The sequence below is a fragment of the Panthera onca genome, chromosome F2 (assembly GCF_046562875.1).
Source record: "Panthera onca isolate mPanOnc1 chromosome F2, mPanOnc1 haplotype 2, whole genome shotgun sequence".
NCBI classification, from domain to species: Eukaryota; Metazoa; Chordata; class Mammalia; order Carnivora; family Felidae; genus Panthera; species Panthera onca.
The window spans coordinates 43,496,982-43,519,126 of NC_138356.1; the positions used below are offsets into that span (position 1 = coordinate 43,496,982).

The 22,145-nt window shown below is 38.8% G+C and overlaps 1 protein-coding gene across 7 annotated transcripts in view; it reads left to right on the top strand.

Moving 5' to 3' along the window:
- Window positions 1-22,145, top strand: part of CPQ (carboxypeptidase Q) — a 548,491-nt gene that overhangs the window by 87,256 nt on the left and 439,090 nt on the right. For all 7 annotated transcript variants that reach the window (XM_060610970.3, XM_078441665.2, XM_060610974.3 and 4 more), the window contains exon 2: window positions 18,316-18,782. In XM_060610970.3, the coding sequence (XP_060466953.2) occupies window positions 18,350-18,782 (433 nt within the window). In that variant the 5' untranslated portion in view covers window positions 18,316-18,349. The remainder of the gene's footprint in view (window positions 1-18,315; window positions 18,783-22,145) is intronic.

Consider the following 22,145-nt stretch of genomic DNA (forward strand, 5'->3'; position numbering starts at 1 on the left):
CTTGAAACAAATGGAATTTATCAGCTAGCTGCAGACCCTCATGTGCTACTTGTTCTTGATAGCAGGGAAGGTCTGGGCATGCCTGGGAGAAGGGCCTTGTCCAAACTATTTGCTCAATAGCTGGGTTATCACACTATCACGTGCTGGTGTGGCATTATAGGAAGTATATCCTGGATGTTTATTATATGTTATTTTTAGCTGGAGTTTATTTTTCTAGGGAAATAAGAATTTCATGTTTTAGAATTGACAATTATTCTGTACAAGTAGTTTATGTCCACAGAAATTCCAAGTTCTTATCTTTTATGTTTGGTCCCAAGGCAGTGTGTGGGGGGCGGGGGGCCCTGAACATTGGAACCCAAAAAAGCATGGTCTTAGGTGGGTCAGAGCTGGGTTCAAATGTCAGCTCTGGTATGTACCAGCTCTGAGAGCCTTAATTTCCTCATGTGTGAATGCAAATAATACCTATCTAATGGGATTAAAAGAGAAAAAAAATATTGCAAAATACCTATCTCATTATGCAATGCATATATAGCCTCTAAACAAAAGTTAGTGGTTATTTTGGGCAGATACAAACATCCTGTAAATAAAATCCAGTGGCTTCTACTTTTTATTCTTTAGGACCCTGTGTTTTTTTACAGAAACATCTTAGAAACCACAAAGAAAGGTGATGAGGGACTAAGGAAACAGGACCCAGGATCCTTGTCCCCTTCAAAAGGAGCTCTGCTTTGATCTGTTCTCTACGTAGGTGCTGTGCATAAGTGTTTTTAAAGGAAAAAATGCTTAAAAGGTGATTGAAGTCCAAGTTATCCACTTTTCCTTTATGGATCATCCTTTCAGTATTATATCAATTTATCAGATTGTGTATTTGATATATGTGTAGTTTATTGTACGTTAATTATACCTCAGTAAAGATGCTAAAAATTTTATTGAAAGCAGTTGGACTAACGGTGTGAAGAATCAGAGAATAAGGTGAAAAAATACAGGAGGGTTAGCCATCAGCTTTCAGGCCTATTTGAATGTCCGCTATCTCAACAGCATTGGTGGGATTGTTTTTCTTGTATTCTTTAGGAAATACCCAATCCAGGCAGTCAGTCGGAAGACTGAGAAGAGATCTCTCACAGTGTTGGTAGCCCTAAAATACAGCATGGAACCATACAAATGCCAAGACAAATTGAGAAAGGTTGAGCTTTTTCTATAGAATTAAGTACCTTTGAATTACATGCATGTTCAGCGTGGTTCTAGTTGCTAGAGGCTACTTTTTTTTCCAAGTCCACAATTTGCTATCCCCATTGGGTATGGAATTCAGTAAAACTAGCTTTTGTGCATGCCTTTATTAAAGTCTGTACCTAGATGTGTTTGGAACAAGGGTGAACAATAACTGGAAGCAGATTTACTGCAGTCTGGACTCAGTTGTTAGGCTGGCTTCTTTTTGCTGGTTTTCTGGGTTGATTAGACTTTGCTCACTGATGGGGCTTCAGGGGTCACAGCTGAGGCAGAGCCACCCTGCTCTGGACTTGGACTTAGTACAGACATTCCTGGTGGTCAAGTCATGTATTTTCTACTTTGGAAACAGGCATTGGAACAGGATTGCTGGAACAATTGCATGGGTTCTATGGTGCAGAAACCATAATGACTTCCAACAACATGGGCTAAGGTAATTTGGCTCTCTTTTTGTTCTCATCTCTAAAAGAAAGAACCCACCAAAGTTCAGAGCATCTTAAACATTTTGAAGTTGTGACATTGAGTGTGAATAATTGGTGTCTGTGGGACCCTGAGAGTGAAAGCAGGGCTTACCAGTGTTTCTCATTACTTTACAGAAAAGGACCTGGAAAAAACCCAACATTCATTTTCAACCAGGGAATAGCGAGTACTACAGAGCTGTATAGTCACTTGCATTTAAACACCCTATTTTACAAGTCCATAACTATGTTCCACAAGGCAGCATTAGTACCATGGAGACCATGGAGGAAGAGTTTGAGAGGATGACATGTATAGTTTTCATAACTACTCTTTTTCATTTCACTAAGCGCTTGGTGAAATTAAAATTCCAGCAGTATTATTCAGAGACGGCATGGGATGGTGGGTTCTCATCTCTGGCCCAGCGTTCCTCGAGCACACATAGACCAGGCATTGTACGTAGCACTGAGGCATACTGAAGGCGTACGTAGCACTGAGGCATCCTCTGCCTTCAGTGAGCCCTCAGTCTAGAGACAGAGACCCAGAAATTAACAGGAATTACAATGCAGAATGTTATGTACCGTGGAGAAAGTACCGTGGAGAATGTTATGTACCGTGGAGAATACAGCAGTATGAAGGGTCCCCCAACCCAAACTTTGAGGGTCAGACAGGGCTTTTCAAAAGGTGAGTCAAGTGAAAAACAGGGTTCTACCTCTTACTACCCAATTGACCATGAGCAAATCATGTTCTCTGAGCCTCTGCTTTGGTAGTAATAATATCCCTCAATGGCTGCTTATGAGGATTAAATCAGATGATATCTATCTATCTATCTATCTATCTATCTATCAGATGAGATATACATGTATATATGGAAGCACATAGCACAGTCTCTTGCTAGGGCAAAGGGAGATGTTGGTTTTCTTCCTTTCTCCTTCCCTCCTGCCTCTGTCAAGTGAGGAACGTGACTTCCAGAGCAGGCTATGCAGAGGCAACTTCTGGAGGGTTTTCTGTCACTTGGTATTTATCTTCCTGCTTCCAAATCATTAGAATCTTTTCCCTCTCATGCCGGTCTGGGCTGTGCTCATGCACAATACAAGGTGTTGCATGTCCTGCCTGTGACACTTCATGAGGAGAAGTGGCAAGCCTCTGAGCAAGTGCTGGAGGAGAGAGAAGATGGGGAAGAAACGCAGCACCGTGGGGCTGTATGGGACAGAAGAACAGTGTGGTCTTTGAGTAAGGGAGGGGCAGGCAGCAGCCACCATCTGAGAGATCGTCCTAGTCCTTTCGTGCAGAGAGGAGAGGAAAATCATCTTTTAGTAAGAAATCAAGGTTGCTCTGTATCTATGTGTCTTGCAAGTGGTACAGTGTTCCTACTCTTGGCCACGTCTAGCTACTATAAAAGCAAATCGGGCAACGGCTTTTGGGGGACACTCTGACTGGTCAGCAGGAACTCCCAACGCATGGAGACAGTGCAAAGAACTTCCCAACAATCTCGGCTTATTGTGTTTCCCCCCACCTGCCCCGTGCTTCCTTTTGTTCTTTTTTCTGTGCGCTCTTTCCTTCTGAAGATGACTTTGCTTTTTCCAAGCCCAAATCACCTTCTCATGTTGCAAATCCACCTAACCTTCAGCCTTTTTTTTTCTGCACAGCTGTCACAACAAACTTCCCCTCATCTGCTACTAAATGTATCAGACACTGTGGTGCAGGCTGTGAGTTGCCGACTCATTACCCGGGGGCTTTCCAATAGAATCTGATGTTATCCAAAACTTCGCATCTGTTTCAAAGGGTACAATTTCCTGCATTCTCTGGAGGGAAATCAAACGCACTACATTTAGGAAATAGGCCGATCCTTCACAGATTTAGTAGACCTCTAGGCAATTATGGGGTGATTATTCCAAACTGAGTGTTTCCTCACCTCATTTCCTATAACAATGACTTGGGTGACCTGACTATGGGCTTTTCATCTTTCGAGTGAGAGATTGGGAAGTAAGTCACAAAAATTGAGATAAGCTGTGGTTCCTTTGATTTCTCTCTGTCCTCCTAAGCATCTTCTGCCTCTCCCCAAAGGGAACCGGTTCTCTTCCCCCTACTTCTTTTGCTGTCTCCGTCTGGGATCCAAGAATCTTTTTCTTTAAGTCTGTCTTCATAATCCTTTAAATCATACATTTTATCTCCTGATGAATGTGATTCTCTTTTTAAAAATTGCTTCTTGGATTTTAGAAATTGCCCATTAAGAAAAATCACTCTCAGCTGGTTCCTGTGCTTCTGTATAGCTCTTTTCAACTCGCTCCTCACCTCTGGACTGGGATGTATTTTCCCCCACGGCCTTTGTTCCACACTCCAAGCTCATCTCTCGCTAAGTGTCTCCCTAATTCCTTATTTTTTTTTCTTTAGGTTACCTTTTTAATTTCCTGCTGTCAAACATCTGCTGTATCACCTTGCTTTCCCCACTTCCTAGAAAACTTGTTTTATGAGTGCTCTTTTCCCCAGGATAATGTTGCTTGCTGTGTACTGATGCAGTGCTACAATGGTTTTATTTTGCATTGACTGATTAAGCACTTTGAATAATTGTTTCAGCTCCATTACTGTGAATCTATTTGGCTTAACTCTTTTCTTTTGCCACCTTTGATTAATGTCTGCCCATTGGGACAGAGAGGAATCAGTGCATTAATTTCCCCTCGACACCGTTGAGAAATGCTCTTTTTCCTGTGCAAGAGCCCAAAGCAGCAGATGCGCGCTGCCATGCAGGAGGAGGGAGCTTGTGCTGTTGTAAAGTGAGAATGTGTGTGCTCTCAGCCAGTGTTTGCTGATGGTACTATGTGGCAGCCATCTCATAGCAGAGAGCAAATGTTAGGATTTGGGGAAAGGCAGACCGACGTATCAGATTTTAAAACGGACTGGTGAATCTCTGTTAACAGTGGATAGCTGCATGGTATTTTCTTTTTAAGCTCGTGAAACTTAACAGCTGTTTAGCGAAGTAGTATTTTCATATATGTCCGTTTGACAGGTTTAATAGCAAATTTTGTGGTAAGTGGCTTTCTGAACAGGCCTCCCTGGCTTGGGCTGTAACAAGAACTGCGTTTGCAGCAAGATTCATTGAGGGTCTTTCTGCTTTCGTGTTTATGGGATGGGGGAGTCTGGCTAAAGCAAGGGAAACTGAAAGGTATGTTCCAAAGGAAATTCCTAATATCTCTACCAGAGTGTTCCTTGGAACTTGTTATTAACCAGTTCAGGGAAAGATACATGGGGGAAGCACGCTGTTTAGCAATAAAAACACATTAGTACAGTCAGCTTACTGTAACCCTATATTGGTGAATGGTAATTAAATCTATATATCTCTGGCTTTATAGTTTTCCGCAGCTGACTCTCTGGAAGATTTCTGCACTTTGTCTGATTCAAGAAAGGCCATATTCTCTCCCCTGCCTCTGGAAGAGGCTGCTGTGCCTTGTAATAGCTTTTTAATATCACCAGATCGAAGACAAATGCTTCGCTGGTTTTATTGGCAGAAATAAAACACTTCCTATTACTCTTATGTTGGGGGTCCAAGTCCTAGAAAACTAGAACTTTACGAGGCTACAATCCTATTTCCTTTCATCCCTTTTTTCAGTTCTTCTGGATCGTAGGGCCTCAGAATTACTAATGTCTAGGGTTACCCACTTTGTATTTGGCTCCAAAGGGGTTTAAACTGCATTCGTCATGATTTATCTGTGTTTTTATTGATTACATGTGCTTGTTATGGCTGCTGACTGGGCATGTGCATTTGTGGCTGAGTCGCAGATCTGAGACCCCTGTTCTCAAAAGCATCTACCCTCACGGTCAGCCTGGCATCTTTAGCTAACAAAGGGACCAAGAGCAGTCTTATAGCCTCTTTGAATTTCAGTACAGATTTTGCAAGCCAAGGATACAAAGTTTGTCTGAGGGTTCATGGTTGATTTCATTTATTGGAATGTTAATCATATTGTTTTACTTAAGCAGCATGTAAGGGAGCTTTACATTTATTTCTCTTACTCCCATCATGATGTAGGTCAAAAGTCAGTTACATTTGGCTATATGAACAAAGATGCCTACAAAGAACAGTAGGAATTTAGGCTACGTTGTTTTATACACTCAAGATACTTGGAAGGGATAAGGAAATCTAGAAAAACGGTTAGTAGAGTGAGCCCAATTAATCTTTTTAGAAGGTAAACTCAAAAACTGCTCACTGATAAACAGTAAAATGTCAGGGACACAAAATGAGTCAGCCTGCTGGCTCACTGCTGATCGGATTAGGAGGGGTAAGAGAGAGAAGGTCGCTTGATATCTGTAGAGTCAGGGCATGAGTGATCCGGTGTGGCCAGTGGGAGGAGAAGGGTCTACTGGTAGACCTTTCCCAGCAGGGTGTCACCCCCACAGCATCTCGGATTCCTTCCCAGAAGGGGACTGCCAGTCAGTGTGCCACTTACCCTGCTCTCATCACCTCACTAACCAGCTGTCTCTGTACTAACTTCCAGAACCAATGGGAAGAAAGGAAATTTCATGTACTGACTTATTTGCCTGGCTGTCAGGATTTGCCTCTTTCTTCAGTCCTCCTCCCTTGTCTCTAGAATGCCCATGCCTTATTCAGGATGACATGTTCAATGACAGAGACATTGGAAATGAAGCCTCTTTAACCATGTCTCCTAGAAAAATAGTGATGAAGCTATTGGATACAGGGTGAATCCTAGTCTAAGTTGGTAGGAGAGGTGGGCCTGGGACACTCTGCTCCCTGTCTTAGAGTTGGACCGGTTCTGGTTCACTCCTGTATGGTTTTTCCCAGAAGTACAGATAAGTATTATGATTTTAAAAGAAAAAAATGTTTAAAAAGGCGTCAGGTAGGTAGCTTTTTTTTTAAGCTTCTTATTTTGAAATAATTATAGACTTACAGGATGTCACAAAAATAGTACAGAGAGACCCTGTTGTGTCCTTTACCCAGCTTTCTACAATGGTAACATCTATGACTATAGTATATCAAAACCAGGAAATTGCCACTGGTAGAATCTATAAACTTCATTCGCATTTCACCAGTTTTTATTAGGGACTTTCAAAAGATTTCAAACTCTATGGAATTGTTTTTCTAGTGAGTAAAATTGAAGGTGCAGTGGGAGCAAAGGTTCTTCTCTGGTATCTTCCTTTCTTTCTATCTTGCCCTCCTGTCTCCCATCATGTGAAAAGTAGATACTAGAAAACTTGCATCAACAAATACAGTCTGAATGCTTACTCTAAAAAGCAATACGTTAGGTTCCAAGGAGGATACAAATGCTTATAAGGAAAAAATGGTCTTATATCTGGGAGTTATCTGCTTATACAGAAAGGTTCAGCTCAAGACAGTACATATGACTAAGCACATGAAATGTATTCGGCACTTTTCTTTGAATTATAAAGAGAGGAGAGCTATTCTTCAGCCTGGACACTCACTCCTCCCCAACCCATACACCTACTAGGTCTTAGACTTTTCCAAAACTAATTCAGGTATCACCTCCTATATTTCCTACCTATGTTTATGGAGTACTTACTAAATGCTAGATCAATGCTAGATCTTAGAGGCTCAAAGATGTCTTCTATGCAGGCCCTGCCCACATTGAGTCCACAGTTTAGTGGGAGAGATACACATTTTGAATATAAATATTTTGAATGATAATCAGTGCAGCAAAAAGAATGCATCGGAGGACAGGAGGCTGGAGACAGGGAGATAAGTTAGGAGACTGCTATGGTGGTTCAGGTTAAGGTAATATGGCCAGAAGCTAAGCTGCTGAGGAAGACTTAAGGGGAAAGATGGGTTTGGGGGATTTTTAGTAGTTAAATTTGTTAGCACTTAATGATCAAGTGGCTGAAGGGTTTAAAAGAGGGTGAGATGGCCCAAATGGTGCAGATGATGGGTGATATAAATGCCAGGCATCAAGAGTGGGCCTTCAGGGAGAGGAACTGACTTGGGGGAAAAGTCATGAGAAGGGTTTAGATATGTTGAGTTAGAGGTACCTATGGGCATCCAAACTAAGAGAACTTATTAACTTATAGGTGAGTTCTTGCCATGCATAGTAATGAAGCCTTGAAGTGAATGACCTTCCCAGTTAGAATGTGTAGTAGGAGAAAAAGGTCAAGGACAGAGCCCTAGGAAATAAGCTTTACAGGGGAGATGGAGAAAAGAGGCCCTACAAAAAAAAAAGGTTGAGAAGGAGAGCAGAAATACTGGAAGAAGGGTGTTTGGAAAAGGAGAGGCTGCTCATGGTGTTAAATGTTTCAGATGTTACATATGATAGGAAATGAAATGTCTTCATTGGATTTAGGAGCAAGGGCATCCATAATGACCTTTGAGAGTTCAATTTCAGTTGACTAGTAGAAGGAGACAGAGTGGTAGATTCAGTAGTGGTTTTTGTATATGAACCAAGTAAGTGTTTGGTATAAGGTGATTTAGTAAAGTGCTAACATGGACTGTAAAGAAAAGCGTGACTCATATTAAAAATGTAAGAAAATCCACAATAGAATGTTAGAGCTGAAATGCAACCCCTTATTTTACACATAGAGACTTACAATAAATTGTCCAAAGTCATGCATCTAGAGAGGGATAGCCAGGACCAAGTTCCAGGTCTCTTGACTCTCTTTATGAAAGGAACTTATGGATATGCTACAGTTTAAAGGAGCAAATTAATGTCTGATGCAAGAAAGGTAATCATGAAAGTGATGAATCAGAGGCGTATACTTCTGTTGTGAAATATAACTACTTGTTTGATGAATCTATTCATTTGTTCTATAAATATTTATTGACAGGTATTTTGCTATTTGCTTAGTATATGAAATAAATAAAACACATTCCTTGCAGAGAACATGCTTGGTGAATTTTATAAAAGTAAAATATTATCGCTATTAGGTGATGTATAGTCCAGCGGGGTGACAGACACAAAAGCACACTGCATACAGTGCATTGTTGAAAAGGCAGCAAATAATCCTGCCTGGGAGCTGGAGACCGAGGAGCCAGACCTTGCATTATGACTGCAACTTCTCCAAGTGGAGAAAGCGTGAAAGGGCATTTTAGCAGAGGAAACAGCATGAGCAAAGTCAGAGAGGTATAAAGACTGTTCTGTGATTTCCAAGACTGGTACACAGCCTGTTGGGGCTTTGATATCGGGGTGAGGGAACAGCAGGGAGTGATCATGAAGACTCCCATACCCATAACACTGAACAATGAACAGTGGGGAAACAGATGTTACAAGCCAAGGAGTCATTCGATTTGGGTTTAAAATAACTCTAGTGGCAGCAAGGAACATAGGTTGGGAAGGGACCTGACTTTAAGGCAGGGATATGAGTGAGGAAGTGTTTCAAATGAAGGATAATGAGGTTCTGAGCTAGGTGATGATAAGTTGGAGAGGAGGGAAATTAGTCAAGAAAGAATTTGAAGGTGGAATTGCAGGCAGGACTTGCCAACTGTTCACCTGTTCTCCCTGAGAGAGAGGCAAGAATCCAATAGCACACTGCAGTTTCTAACTTACTGACTAGGGCAGGGAACAAAGGAAGATGAGGTTTGGAAGGGAAGATTCTGAGTGTGATGTTGGCTATTGAGAACCTAGATGCATACGAGAAGTCTAGGCAGACCATATGCCAGATCTTGGACCTTGCTTCTGGTATTAATATAAATAATATATTCAATTATGGATCCCCCAGAAGCCCCTAAAGTAGTATAGCAGTTGGAGATGTATTCACAACTGCAATGAACAGAGAATCCAACTCACAGCGGCTAAAACAAATGGAGTTTCTTTTTCTCACCTAACAAACAAGTTGGTGGTGCTGGTGTTGGCTCAGCTGCTCAGTGATGTCAGGACCAGTTCTCTTGGATTTGCCCTCATGGTTACAAAGTAGGAAATGCAGCCCTAGAATTGTGGCCACTTTCTTGTCAGCTGCTTCTGTTTGGGTCTCTTTGAGTAGAACTGGGTCACGGGGCCTCCTCTGGCTGGAAGGTAGGCTGGAAGAGTGAGGAATAGAATTGTCAAGTTCACTTAAATTACAAGTTCATCATCCTATTAGATGCAATGCCCCCTTTTCAAAAATAATGCTTTAGGGTACATGCTTTATTATTCTGAAGAAGCATCATAGATAATCTGCTTATGCATATTTTCAATTAAATCAGTATGCTATCCTAACTGTAATGTAAAGGAGAAATTAAAGGAAAGTAATTTATAATAAAGTACTTCAAAATACATATGCAGGCATGACCCCACTAAATGACATAATGAAGTAGTCCAGTGCTTACATAGTGAATGTGACAGCAGCAGATGTAGATGGCCCAGGGGTGTGGTGGTGGTGATTCCAATACCAGAAGCAGTGTAGTCATTGGTGTTTTGCTGAAGTGAACAGCCCACAGTAAAGTTCTGAACCAAAGACAGCATAGTCCTCCCTTGATATACATGGTAATTGCTTCTTTTTTTTTTTTTAACTTTTTAAGTTTATTTCTTTATTTTGAGACAGAGAGAGAGAGAGAGAGAGAGAGAGAGAGAGAGCATGAGTGAGGTAGAAGCAGAGAGAGAGGGAGAGAGAATTCCAAGCTCCATGCTGACATAGTGCAGAGCTTGACGTGGCTCTTGAACTCACAAACTGTGAGATCATGACTTGAGCTTAAATCAAGAGTTGGATGCATAACCAAAGGAGCCACCCAGTTGCCCCTGATAATTACTTCTTGAAAAAGTTCACTTGCATTAAAGCTGTACAAAAACTATTTTTATATATACAATAAAGTTAGGTTTAAGGTTCAGATAATAGGTTTTTCATGTTAAAAAATCTGTGTAGAATGTTGGAGAGTTCTTAGTATACATGACTGTACCCCACATCACAGTATGTCTACTATCCCTGGCCCCTGCCAAGTAATTACTAGTAGGATCCCTATACTCTCATGACAGCCAGACATGCTCCTCCTCCTACACGTATTTAAAATGACTCCTAGGGGTAGTATCATCCATATTGAAAACAACTGCTTAGATTAATGGGGCTGGACTCTTTGCATTCTGAACAAAATTGACGTTAGGTTGGCAAGAAAAAAGGGGAATGGCTATTGAATAGGTAATTAATAGTGCCTGCTAATAGTAGGAACTTAATTTTTGTGTCTTCTCCAAATTTTTGCACAATTGCTGACATGTTGTAGCTCCTCAGTAAGCTTTCTTGAATGGTTGAATGAACAATTGGAATATAAGCTATGGAAAAATGGAGGCCCAGCATTATTTGAATTGTGAATTAAATAAAGGAAAGGATGATCTTCCTTAAGATGGCTAAAGGGCTAATCATCATAAATCTAGGCGTGTTAGTAGGAGGAAGTGAGCTTTGACGTGCAAATGTCTGTGCCAGGATTTAAAATTTCTGGTCTTTATGTCTGCTACATGCTTTAGAATGAAGACTAAGAGTTAAATTTGTATCAGTGAACCCTGTTCTTCAATGGAAAATTTAGGGGAAATATTTAAGTTTTCATGTAAGTAGTATATTCAGTCTTTAGAAGAAAAAGTGATACAGTTAAAAATCAGTGAGAGTTTCAGTCCCTAAATCTTACTCTTCTTTCATTGCACTTTCTTTTCATTGTGTTCCTTTCCGCTTCACTTAATCTATTCATTCTGCCATTTCTATCATAGCCTGAGACATTTTTAAACAATAATATTCTAGGAAAAATATTTAGAAATCGAAGCAAAGGATTTTGTTTTGTTTCCCCAAAATATAAACCTATTATTAGAGAGAAAATAATTCACAGTAGGAGTAAAGTTGGTTTTGCTTTAGTTTGCTTCCAGATTTAAGTAGAAAAGAATGAAAATGACATTATAAAGAATTTTATCTCTTTTTATGAAAAAGATAATCTGTAACTATGGATCATGAAGACAATATATGAAAAGCAAGTCATTTTCAAATAGTGCTCCCAATTTCCTTTGAATATATAACTTTCTGAATTCAAAGTCATGATACAGCATGGGTTTAAAAATAGTTGTTTAAGATTTTGAAGGGTATAATATTTAATATTTTTACAGTTTGAATTCAAGTAAAGGAACAATAACGTCAGCCTTTTGTATATAAAAATAAACAGTATTGTTAGAAAACATGCAGTTCAAGTTTAGACATTTCAAATGTCCTGTAATTGTTCAAGAGTGCAGGAGATTTTTTTTTTGTCAGATTACTGGTATTTAGGAATTTTATTTTTTTCTAAAACAATTTTTTTTTAGCATTTATTTAGTTTTGAGAGACAGAGAGAGACAGAGTGCGAGAGGAGGAAGGGCAGAGAGAGAGGGAGACACAGAATCTGAAGCAGGTTCCCGGCTCTGAGCTATCAGCACTGAGCCCCACATGGGGCTCAAAACCATGAACCATGAGATCATGACCCTAGCCAAAGTTGGATACTTAACCCACTGAGCCACCCAGGTGCCCCTGGAATTTTAAACGGAAGAAAATCTTGAGTGCTTTTGTAAACAAATTGCTTGACTAATGCATCTCTTGTAAGCATGAGTTAGTTTTCCCTCAGTGAAAATTCTAAGGAATAACCAGAAGATAATAGGTAGTGGCTTATTTGAGGATTTTGAGGAACCTCAAATGCTCTCCTTGCCCTGATGTGGAATCTGGGTGAATTCTCTGTGCTGAGGAGACAGGAGGTTGTGAAGATAAGAAAGAAACTTCCCTTCCTTTTTTTCTCCTTCCTCCTTCCCTCCCTTCCTCCCTCCTTTCCTTGCTTCTTTCCTTTTCCTGACTGCATGAGGAATGGGAAAAGTTCTTCATGTCCCCTGTTACAGTACCCTGGGGCATTTTGCTCCATGTGTGTTGGAGCTTCACCAGTAGACCTTCTCAGTCAGACCCTAAGGAATAATTCCTTCCTATCACTGCTGTATCTTCCACCGTTTCCCCCCTTTTGTCCAAAGCCCTTTCTATGTCTTTTCTTGGATTGTTCTTCAGTGCCACTCCCAACTTCTTCACTGCGCATCAGTACCCTTTAAGCCTCAGGTCAAGCATTGTCCTCTTAATCCCCTCCTCCCCTCTGTTCTCACAGCACCTTGTCACTACCACAGTTACAGTAGTTTGTACATTTTGTCTTCCTCTTTATACTTGGAAGCTCTTTGAGGATGTGGATATTCTCACACATTTGCATCTCCATGCTTAGTAGGTGATCAATAAAGTTTTGTTAAATGAATGGAGAGATGAAGTTATGACCCCAAACAGAATACGGTTTGCAATTAATAAAGAGGCAATGTTTGAGATGAGTAGTACTACTTGTATTTGTTGATCACCATAGAATTATTTTCTCCCTTTGCAGACTATAAAAGAATACTACGGTAGCTTGCTTAATTTTATTTCACTGAAATGACTGTGTAGGGATATTTGTAGTTCTGAACTAGGGTAGACTAATAGCCTTTCAGATCAACAAGATACTCCTAGTGATACCACAGGGTTCACTTGGGTCAGTGACGAACCAATGCTTTGTGGTAGATTAAAATGACGTCCAGTGATGGTATTCACGATTTTATCAAATTCTCTTTTGTTGGAAGAAACTATTCATAAGTTTATCACTCATTGTGAAAAATTGTATATTTTGATTTTCCTCAAATTGCCTGTGAGCTACTCGGACCATCCTCTGGTACTAATATAAGATTTGGTGAGTAGGTCTATATATTTGTGTTATCAAAGTCTTTCTTGATTTCATACACCAAAATATTTCTACTTTTGGCCTATGTCTTTTCAGACTGAGGAGGGCTGATGAGAGAGAGAGAGAGAGAGAGAGAGAGAGAGAGAGAGCGCCCACAGGTGGGGGAGGAGCAGAGACAGAGGGAGACACAGAATCCGAAGTAGTCTCCAAGCTCCAAGCTGTCAGCACAGAGCCCGATGTGGGGCTCGAACTCACGAACCATGAGATCGTGTGTGACCTGAGCCGAAGTTGGAATCTTAACCAACTGAGCCACCCAGGCGCTCCTACATTGATCATTTTCATTTGAACTGACTCTAGGTCCGGAATAAATTTTTTGATGTGTGGTGATCACATATCAATTAATGTGTGAATTAGGAGAGCATTTCCTCAAGGTGTTCTTGATCATTGGCCTTTATATAGCCTCTGTGTTTCACTATTTTAATTTGTATTTTGAATCTGTATTTCTTGCTAGGAATGTACAAATTATGTATTGGATTCCATTATTTGTTTTTAAAGTTTTATTTATTAATTTGAGAGAGAGTGTGCAAGCAGGGGTGGGGCAGAGTGTGCAAGAGGTGTGCAAGCAGGGGTGGGGCAGAGAGAGATTCCTGAGCAGGCTTTATGCTGACAGCTTAGGTTCCCCCAACAAAACAGAAAATTTGATAAAATCATGAATGTACAGTCACTGGAAGCTCCAACGTGGGGGTCAATCCTGTGAGCCATGAGCTCATGACCTAATCTGAAATCAAAAGTCAGATGCTTAACTGACTGAGCCACCTACGCACCCCTGCATGATTTGTTTTTAAATTACATATTATTTACAGTGTTTTTCTTGCATGGAATGTGATATAGTGATATCTTTTTCTATTTTTGTTACCTCTCCAACTATATACTGTTAGTAATAATTATTATTTTCTACTATTTATTAACAAAAACATATCTCAGTTGGGCTAATGTGCCTTCCTAAAAACAACAATAATAAAAGATTCTTGCAGTGCTCTGTTGGAGAGGTATATAATTATGTTCTTTAGCCAAGAATTACATCAGTAATTTTCAGATTATGTTCCAAGGAAAATCAGGTTTAGGATCAACTAATATCTATTTAGTGTTTACTTATGTCAAGTGTTCTTAGGTGATTTCTCATGTAGTTTGTTGTTTTGTGCCTTCAATCTTGTAAATTTTCTAAAGTACTAATATTACAGTCAAGGAACAAACTGATCCATTGAAAGTAACAAATAATCGTCTTTTAAATTAAATTACTTTTAAAAATAAGCATTTATTACATTTGTAGGATTTAAAGACAAAGTATAGTTAAGATATTACGAACAATACTCAAAGATACTAGTTTCTGTTTTAAAGTAATTATATCATGTTTTCATGTCAAAATTAATTTAAATAATCATATTAGAGAGCAGTTAAGTCTTATTATCAAAATGGCATGTTTTCTATTAATTCAATTGACGTATATGCAAAAAATGTAAAAATAAAAGATTCAGGCACTTATTTTATGAACATATCTTCTGAACAGAATGTGACTGAGGGATGATGTCCCAGTGGTCCCTCCAGGAGGGTTCCCTTCTCTTCCTGTGGAGCCTTTCCTTGAGTCTCTCTTGAGTTGTCATGTCTTCTCCATGGCTTTTCATGATTTCTCTTGTTCTTCTCTATGTTCTAGTGCTATGGTGTTGAGACTATTTGAGTACATATGTTATATTAGAGTTATTTGCTTCTCAGACTGCACTTGAGTGTCCACTGAATTTCTATGATATGTAAATGCATACAGCTTCCTGTAAGAAAACAATTTTTAATCCTCTGGCAAGTCTGTACTAGTTGGTCCAGTTACCTGGTTGATTGTACTTGTTGGTTTATCTGCTATCTGGGAATCACAGCACAGGCCGTTTCTACAAAACAAGCGTATGGACTAGGGATTCCTAAGCTCTCCTGTATCTCCACAAAATTGCCATTATATGATTCTAATCCATTACTAGAATGTATGTATTCTGAAATAGTTAATGTCTATGGGATGCTTAGAGAATTTTTAATGAGAAGTAGATACTTATGGTTAGTGTTAATTGATAAATATGTTATTAGCCTTTCCTTTTTTTTTTGCACCAACAACACATTGAAAGAATGTACTTCAAGAATAAGTTGCAATCTGGTGAAATATTTTCATGGTTTAATAAAATTTAGCTTTTAAAAACAAGCATCAGTAATAGTGACTATAGAAACCAAGAACCTATGCATATAAATAGTTCTAATAAAAAGGAAAGCAACGGCAATGTATAGTTTTCATAATTTTTCAAAACATTTTAAATATGATCACAAGTTTTTATTCCCTCAGCTTCTTTGTATAGGAGGAAAGACAAGACTCTAAGACCTGGAGAGATTAAGGGTTCCTTCATTCCCTAAATGAAAATGTACTGTACCCTATGCTTGCATAGGGGTACAATGATTGAAGGTACAGTGATGAATAATTTACCCTACTTGACTTTGAGAGTAGGAGAGGCAAATTTATAAACAAATATATCAGTTGGTAATATTGTTAATTAGGGAAGAAGCATGAAAAATGGCGCAATTAACTCTGCAGTGGTGTTTGGTGAGACTCTGCACAAGAGGTGATTTTTAAAACATTTTCATTAAAGAATGAGTCTCTGGAGACCTTTACCAGGAGCAGAGGAGTAGGGTAAGGAGAAGGGCCTTGGGGTCAAAAAGAAGGAAAATATGCAGAGATCTAGAGTAATGAAGGGGCCTGGGTGTTGCAAGAACAGTGTCAAGTTCAATGCAGCTAGAGCATTACTGTCCCATATAAATATAAGTATGTAAGTTAAACATTTCTAATTTCATATTAAAACATAAAAGAAACAGGTGAATAATATTTTATTTAACCTAATAATTATGTTGTTTTTCATACTTAAATATGAAGTATTTGGTTTTAAAGATTAAATCAGGTATATATTTTACCTTAAAAAACATCTCAATTTGGACTAGTCCCCCATTTCAAATGCTCAGTATATCTAGAAGCTTCCCTAAGATGTGTGTGTGTGTGCGTGCGTGTGTTTGATAGAGAGAGAGAGAAAGAAAGAGGAAAAAAGGAAGAAGGAAAGAGAGGAAGAGAGAATGAGAAAAAGAAGGAAGACATTTGTGTGCTCCAGAGGGGGAAGTAGAGAGATGAGTTTGAAGTAGTTGTTGGAGCCTTATTTTGAAAGGCCTTGTATGCTGTCTGAATTTGAAATTTACCCCTATAATATAGTAGTTCATGACTGCGATTCTCAAATTATCTCTGGTGAAAGACCAGTTTTTAAAATGTCAAATTTATTAGACTTTTGCAAAATACAATAGCAGTGAATTTGAAAAATGAAATAGAAGAGACACACAAAGAGAAGCACCACTTTTTAATCATAGGTTAGACAAAGGTACAATTACTCAGTCAATTGTATATAAAGATGTCTAAATCAGTGCTATCCAATAGAACCTTTTATGATGATGGAAATATTTTATCTGTGTTGCCCAATATGGTAGCTGCTAGCCACATGTGGCTATTGAGCATATGAAATGCAGCTAGTATGACTGAAAAGCTAAATATTTTATTTCATTTAAATCAGTTTAAATTGAAATAATCACATGAGGCTATTGGTTACTTTGCTGCACAGCACGGGATGTGTTTGCTCTTAACCTCTGTATTTATTGTAGATTAGTGAAAAACAGCTGTGGACTGGCATTGGCCCTCAAACCATACTTTCAGGCATTTAGAGCATGGACTCTAGAGTGAGAAAGCCTTTGTGTGTCTATGGCAAGTCACTTAATCTCTTACTACCCCAGGATCCTCTTTTATAAAATGAAAGTAATTTTAAGAAATTATCTCATAGAGGGGCACCTGGCTTGTTCTGTCAGAAGAGCGCGTGACTCTTGATCGTGGGGTCGTGAATTCAAGCCCCATGTTGTAGAGATTATTTAAGTAAATAAATATTTAAAAAAAGAAACAATCTCATAGAGTTGTTGTGATGGGGTTAGAGAAAGCACCAGGAAAAGATAATATCTGCAGCGGCCTTGATGGACGAGTTCAATAGGCAGATAGGAGAGAGCATATCAGGTACAGGGAACTCTAAAACCCATTTGGATCATACGCTATTAAGAGGGAGGAGCAGCAGACAGTAGTTTCTGAGCCCTATGACTGCTACACACTGGTAACACTGCTTCTTCCTCTCTTTCCTAGTTGTTTTATTTTAACCTCTTAGTATATTTTAAAAAAATGTTTATTTATTTATTTTGAGAGATCACATGAGCAGGTTGGGGAGGGCTGCGGGGAGGGGAGGAGCACAGAGAGAGGAGAGTGAGGATCCCAAGCAGATTTCACCGTGTCAGCACAGAGCCCAGAGCCCCTTGTAGAGATTGAACTCACGAACCCTGAGATCATGACCTGAGACAAAATCAAGAGTTAGACACTGAATCAACTGAGCCACCCAGGCACCCCAACCTTTTAGCATATTTTAAACTGGATTACTAGGTAACATGTGATTCTGTTGTTTTAATAAATACTGCATATTAAGCCAATCATTGTCTCTGTACTTTTTCATTCCTGAGACTTATGGTGCCTGCATTTGATGATGGAAGTTGGGCAGTGGTTGAGAAGAGAAGGGGACTCCTGTTTGAAAAGTAGTCCCTGGGGGACACCTGGTTAAGCTTCCCACTCTTGATTTTGGTTTAAGTCATAATTTTATGGTTCGGTTAGTGAGTTCGAGCCCCACTTCGGGCTCTGTGCTGACAGTGCAGAGCCTGCTTGGGATTCTCTCTCTCCTTCTCTCTCTGCCCCTTCCCAGCTCATGCTCTCTCCCTCTCTCTCTCCCTCTCTCTCTCAAAATAAATAAATAAAGCTTAAAAAAATCTATTATAAAGAAAAGAAAAGCAATTCCTGGGTTATGAGCAGATAGCTGTGAGATTCTTTCCCCCTAAAACATTTTTTTTTTTTTTTTTTTTTTTTTTTACTTACGTAGATTATTTTAAGAAGAAAACCATCTGGAAAAATCAATGAAGTTCCTTCTCCTCACATTTGTTGGTGTTGTTCACCTTTTATCCCTAAGCTCTGGGAAAACGATATATAAGAATGACATCTCTCAGAGGACTTTTCAAGAAATAAAAGAAGAAATAGCCAGCTATGGAGATGTTGCTAAAGCAATCATCAACCTTGCTGTTTATGGTAAAGCCCAGAACAGATCCTATGAGCGACTGGCACTTCTGGTGGATACTGTTGGACCCAGACCAAGTGGCTCCAAGAGCTTAGAAAAAGCCATCCAAATCATGTACCAGAACCTGCAGGAAGATGGGCTGGAGAATGTCCACTTGGAGCCGGTCAAAATACCCCACTGGGAGAGGGGGGAAGAATCTGCTGTGATGCTGGAGCCAAGGATTCACAAGATGGCTATTTTGGGTCTTGGAAGCAGCATTGGGACTCCCCCAGAAGGTATTCTTTGTCTTTTCAAGTCAATCTGCTGTGTACTTTATAAAACTAACGTCATGTGATTTAGTTGATTATAGTATGCATGATTCGTATTACAATTTAGATGATAAGAAGGAAGATAAAAATCATTTCTCATTCCACTGGCTTAATGAATTCTCTGCTCTTTACTTGTTGTTCTTCCTTCTTCCTTTCTTCCCTTTCTTCTATTTCTTTCTGAAAGAAAGCTGACTGTGTAGGGTTGCCTTTTAAATTAAGATCTACAACTATTGGTCCACGATATCTATCAGCCCTATCGCTTAAAAACTTATAGCTAGTACAATATTAGTTTCATTCTCCAGAGCATGGAGATAAGTGTGCATAGGATAGAAAAACTATAATTTCCTCCAAGCAACCTCAATGTGCAGAAATTTTTAGAATTAACGAATTAGGGGGGCTTCTGGGTGGCTCAAGCAGTTAAGCATCTGACTTCAGCTCAGGTCATGATCTCACAGTTTGTGAGTTCAAGCCCCACATTGGGCTCTGCCCTGGTGATGTGGAACCTCCTTGGGATTCTCTCTCTCACCCTCTCTCTGTGCCCCTTCCCCACTTACGTTCTCTCTCTCTTAAGATAAATAAAGTTAAAAATGTTTTTAAAAATTAAAAAAGTGGTGTGCCTGGGTGGCTCAGTCTGTTGAGCATCTGACTTTGGCTCAGGTCATGATCTCATAGTTTGTGGGGTGGGGCCCTGTGTCAGGCTCTGTCCTGCCAGCTCAGAGCCTGGACCCTGCTTCAGATTCTGTGTGTGTGTCTCTCTCTGCCCCTCCCCTGCTCATGTTCTGTTTCTCAAAGATAAAACATTTAAAAAAAAGTTTAAAAATTAAAAAATAAAAAAAAAGAATTAATGAGATAGGGAACAGATTTTTACATATGGAATTGATTTAAGTTAATTATTTTTACAGAACCTGAGGACTCTAATGGAAGGAATTATCCAGGGGAAGTTCTGCCTTTACTTATCAGCGCCCTAGCTCAGCTCCAACAGACAGTATAAGTGACTAGATCAGGGATATATAACCAGTCACCAGTGAGCTGTCAGTCAGTCTTGGACCAATCGTGGACTGTTTTCCTGTGGACTGCTCATGGACTATTCATGTATTCTTGGACTATTTAACTATGGCAGAGGAACTATTTTATAGAAACTAGTTAACATTCTCTAAAAAGTTTATAGAAAGTTTTGACTTTCTCTAATGCCAAAAGAAAGATCCTGTATAGAAGTAGATGGTCAGGTTAAAAAACAAACAAACAAACAAACAAACAAACAAACAAACAAACAAACATCTTTTCTGAGGTATAATTCACATACAAAATATTCACCCATTTAAAATCTACAATTCAGTGGTTTTTAGTATATTCACAGAATTGTGCAACTACTGCGTGGTCTAATTGTGGAACATTTTCATCACCCTGAAAAGAAACTCCATACTCATTAGCAGTTTCTTTGCCTTCCTCCCTTACCTCCCTCCTAAGCCCAAGGCAATCACTAATTTTCTATCTTTATGGATTTGCCTATTCTGAATATTTCACATGAACATAATAATTCACCATGTAGTCTTTTGTGCTTTTTTTTCATGTAGCATGTGTTCCAAGTTCATCCATTTAGCATGAATCAGTATTTAATTCATTTTTTATTGTTGAATAATATTCCATTTTTGAATATACCACTTTTTATCTATTAATTCATCAGTTGGTGGATATTTGTTTTTCTTATCTTTTGGCAATTATGAATAATTCTGCTAAAAACCTTCGTGTATAAGTTTTTGTATGGACATAAGTTTCATTTCTCTTGTATATATGCCAAAGAGTGGAATTGCTGGGTCATATAGTAACTCTGTGCTTAACGTTTTGAGGAACTGCCATACTCTTTTCCCAAGTGACTGTACCATTTTACGTTTCCATTAATGTATTCTAGTTTTCACACATACTTCTCAACACTTGTTATTATCTGTCTTTTTGGTTATGACTATCCTAGTGGGTATAAAGAGATATCTCATTGGGGTTATGATTTCCATTTCTCTAATGATTAATGATGTTGAGCATCTTTCCATGTTCTTATTGGCTAGTTGTGTATCTTTGGAGAAATGTGTATTCAAATCCTTTGCCCAATTTTTAATTATGCTATTTGAATTTTTATTATTGAGTTGTAAAAGGTCTTCATATATTCTGGATGCAAGTCCCTTATCAGATGTTTGATTTACTAAAATCCTCTCCCATTTTATAGATTCTCTTTTTTGCTTTTTTTTTTAATGTTTATTTTTGAGATAGACAGAGACAGAATGCAAGTGAGTTAGGGGCAGAGAGAGAGGGAGACAGAATCAGAAGCAGGCTCCAGGCTCCAAGCTGTCAGCACAGAGCCCGATGTGGGGCTTGAACCCATGAGCTGTGAGATCATGACCTGCGCTGAAGTTGGAGACGCTCAACCAACTGAGCCACCCAGGTGCCCCTCTTTTCACTTTTTTGATGGTAATATTACTGCAGAAAAGTATTTAATTTTGATTTAGCACAACCTATCTAAATTTTTTGTTGTTGCTTGTGCTTTTGGTGTTATATCTAAGAAAGCTTTGCCCCAACCAAGATCACAAAGATTTACTCCTAAATTTTCTTCTAAGAGTTATATAGTTTTAGCTATTACATTTAGGTCTGTGATAGAAAATTTTTATCTATGGTGTCAGGTAGGAGTGCAACTTTATTCTTTTGCATGTGGTCATTCAGTTGTCTCAGCATCATCTATTGAAAAGACTATTCTTTCTATTCTTTCCTTATTGAATTGTGTGTATTACATTAATTGATATTCAGATATTAAACCAGCTTTCCATTCCTGGGATAAATCCCACTTGGTTATGGCATATAATCTTTTTCATATGTTACTGAATTCAGTTTGCTAGTATTATGTCTGGTAGTATTACATCTATACTCACAAGGGATATTGGTCTGCAGTTTTATTGTTATTATTGTTTTTTGTGATATCTTAACCTGGTCTGGTATCAGGGTAATTCTAGACTCAAATAATTAATTAGAAAATACCACCTGGTCTTTTGTTATTTGGAAGAGTTTGTGAAAGATTGACGTTAATTCTTTAAGTTTTTTGGTAGAATTCACAAGCCATCTGGTCCTGGGATTTTCTTTGTGGGAATATTATTAATTATTAACTTAATATCATTCCTTGTTATAGATCTATTCATATTTTCTATTCTTGAGTCAGTTTTAGTAGTTTGTGTGTTTCTAGGAATTTGTTTATTTTATCTAAACGATGTAATTTGTTGGCATGCAGTTATTTGTAGTATTTCCTTAAGTATTAGCATAAATATTTTTAATTTTGTGAGGATAAGGATC